Raw genomic sequence first — 3020 nt, forward strand, 5'->3', positions numbered from 1 at the left:
GATCACTACCAAGTAAAACAGGTATGGTTATCCTTCCTTCCAAACCAATTTTTCTTTCTCTACCCCCCAATACTCAGAAAGAAAGAGGAGAAGAAGTGAGCTGAGACTGCACTAGCACCCTGATGTAAATCATCCTCTCCCTGGTCATCTGGTTGACTATTTGATGGGAGAATGATAATCCCCATTCTACAGCTAACCTCCATTTATTAGCAGAGGAGAGAGGACTGTGTGCCTTTGTGTTTCTGCCTGCCTATGTGTGTCCTGTAAATGTAAAAGGGAGCATTTATGGGTAGCCACACCCACTTTAGTTGCACCTAGGAATGGACAAATCTGTCCATTTTGGATTTCTCTCATTTTTATAGTTTCAACTTCACATTTCTGCATCAGTTTCTGATTTTTTTAAGTCCTTGTGAAAATTCAGTAAGATTTTAATGCACCCCCCCCCAAAAAATACACATTTTGTATGTAATTTTTCCAGTTATACACACATTTTCATGCAAATTTCCTTAATAGGGTGATTTCAATGGTAGGGTGTTTTGCCTACAGCAATGAAACTTTGCATGCTGCTCCAGACCATAGTCAGTAGTAGAAGGCTCAGAATTCAAGCTCTGCAATCTCCAGTTAAAAGGCATAGGTAGCAGATGAAGGACCTCTCCCTCTCTCTCTTTGCCTAAGAGCCGGGGGAGCTGCTGCAGTCAAAGCAGACAATACTGTGCTAGACAGGCAAATATTCTGAAGTGCTGTACAGCTCCACGACTAGAACTATAGTCTGGTTCACACACATGCATATTCATTGACTGTAGTAAGGTAATAACTTAGATAAGAGAATTAGTCAGCGCAGATAAAACACTGAAAACTGAAATGTCGTGTTTCCCCACATCACATTAGGATACCCACATGCGTCATTAGACTTTGGGGTACAAACCAAATCAGCCTATTAGCCTAGGGTTGTGGCATGCCAGGTACTTAACATTCACTGTCCACTTCCCAAGGTCTATGCAATCAAGCTCCAAGACAGAGATGGAAATCTATGGCCTCCAATTGGAGGTTGGAGTCCGTCAGTTCCAACCAACATATCCAATGGTCTGGGATAATAAGAACTGTAGTCTAAGAACACCTGAAGGACCATAAGTTTTCCATCCCTGATGTAAGAGATTTATTCTAGTTTTCCATGTGACTTTACATATTCACACACATAAGATGAACTTCTCTCTTTTTTAAAAGCAAAAACAAAACCCAACAAGTTATTTTTGGTTGTCTTACAGAGCAAAGAGTGGCAGAGGAAGTAATCCTACTTATAAGAAGCTGATGCCATGAAATAAAAGCAAGAAAATTATTATGCTTCACATCTTCACCAGGAGCACTGAACATGCAGAAAACAAAGATGATCAAAGGTGATTAGGCTACTAGTCAGACATTAGTTTAAAAGAAAACAAGCAGGAGTCATGATTATGGATGAATTAATCAATAGGTTGGTGGTGAAATTGTAGACTGCTAGATGTAGATACAAACAGCAGTACTGAAGAAGCTAAATATCTCAGGGAGGCCATGAGTCGTCAAGAAAATGCCACAACTTTGTCTGCATTCATACTGGTGGGTTTTTCAGAGACTCACAAGTTCCATGTGTTAATATTTGTAGTGCTTCTATCCCTCTATATAATCACCTTAATGATCAATAGCTTGATAATTCTGCTTGTAAAATCTGACCCTATGCTTAACACTCCAATGTATTTTTTCCTTATGCACTTGGCCAGCTTGGAGGGATGCTATATGTCAGTCATAATCCCCAAATTATTAGAGAATTTGTTGGTGAATGCTACATTTATTTCCTTTATGGGATGTGCCATGCAGATGTTCTTCTTCCTGTTTTTTGGGGTTGCTGAGTGTTTTCTTCTAGCTGCCATGGCATTTGACCGCTACGTTGCAATATGCCACCCTTTGCATTACACAATTATCATGAGGAGAAATGTTTGCTGGATAATGGTGACTGGCTCATACATTTGTGGGACTGCAGTTGGGCTGGTCCACACCACTGTCACATTTCGCCTGCAATTTTGTGGTGTGATCATCAACCACTTCTTCTGTGAAATACAGCCACTGTTAGAACTAGTCTGTGGGGACACCTTCCTAAATGAAGTCCAAGTAATTGGAATTGCTCTGATGGCTATCATGCTACCGTTCGTGCTGATCATCCTATCTTACATGGGCATTATCTTTACCATCATGGGGATGCCAGTCTTGGAGAGGAGATATAAAGCCTTCTCCACATGCTCCTCACATTTAATAGTTGTTATTCTCTTCTATGGTACATCTAGTTCCATGTACTTAAAACCCAAATCCAGCTACTCTCCACCTCTGGACAAGCTTTTATCATTTTCCTATACTGTTGTAACGCCACTGTTAAATCCAATTATCTACAGCCTAAGAAACAAGGAAATGCAGGGAGCCCTAATAAAACTATGGAAGAAAAAGGTTTTGGTAAAAGTTTATAAGTGAATTGATGAATAGACAAAATAAATTATGTTGAAATGAATTTTTAAATGTCTCAAATTCCTTGTTAGATTTGGTGATTGTAAATCTTATGCAATATGCAGCATTAATATGCTTATTATGTATTTTATGATTATTGTTTTATGTTTGCATGCTATGCTTCTTTATTTTGTTACTGTGTTGTAAACTGTCCTATGACCTTTTGACAGAGTGTGGGAAATAAATCTATTTTCTTACAAGAAATGAATTCTTCTACCTCCAATTGCAGTGATGTGTGCTGGGTCCCACCCCCACCCCCTCCCCATTTTTTTATTCATCCCTTCTTTCTGCATATGTGTTTTCCTGCCATTCTACTGGAACAATGAAAGTGTGTTTGTGTGAGAAAGACTAGAGATACCACTATCTTCCCTATAATTATTGAAAATACAGTGCTTGAGTCTTTTCATTGTAAAAGCTCCAGAGAATTTAAGAACTAACTGGCAACACCAATAGGAAAACAAATTAAATCAATTGAAGAACCTTGCAAAACC

The 3020-nt window shown here is 38.9% G+C and overlaps 1 protein-coding gene across 1 annotated transcript; it reads left to right on the forward strand.

The window, feature by feature from the left end:
• Window positions 1-576: 576 nt before the first annotated feature.
• Window positions 577-2496, forward strand: LOC308461838 (olfactory receptor 10A3-like; the record flags this gene model as incomplete). The annotated part of the gene is made up of 1 exon (XM_080979003.1): window positions 577-2496. The coding sequence occupies exon 1, from the start codon at window positions 1549-1551 to the stop codon at window positions 2494-2496; it is 948 nt and encodes a 315-aa protein (XP_080835129.1). The 5' UTR covers window positions 577-1548.
• Between the last annotated feature and the right edge of the window lie 524 nt (window positions 2497-3020).

This window comes from Podarcis pityusensis (genome assembly GCF_964106645.2).
Source record: "Podarcis pityusensis genome assembly, chromosome: 13".
NCBI classification, from domain to species: Eukaryota; Metazoa; Chordata; class Lepidosauria; order Squamata; family Lacertidae; genus Podarcis; species Podarcis pityusensis.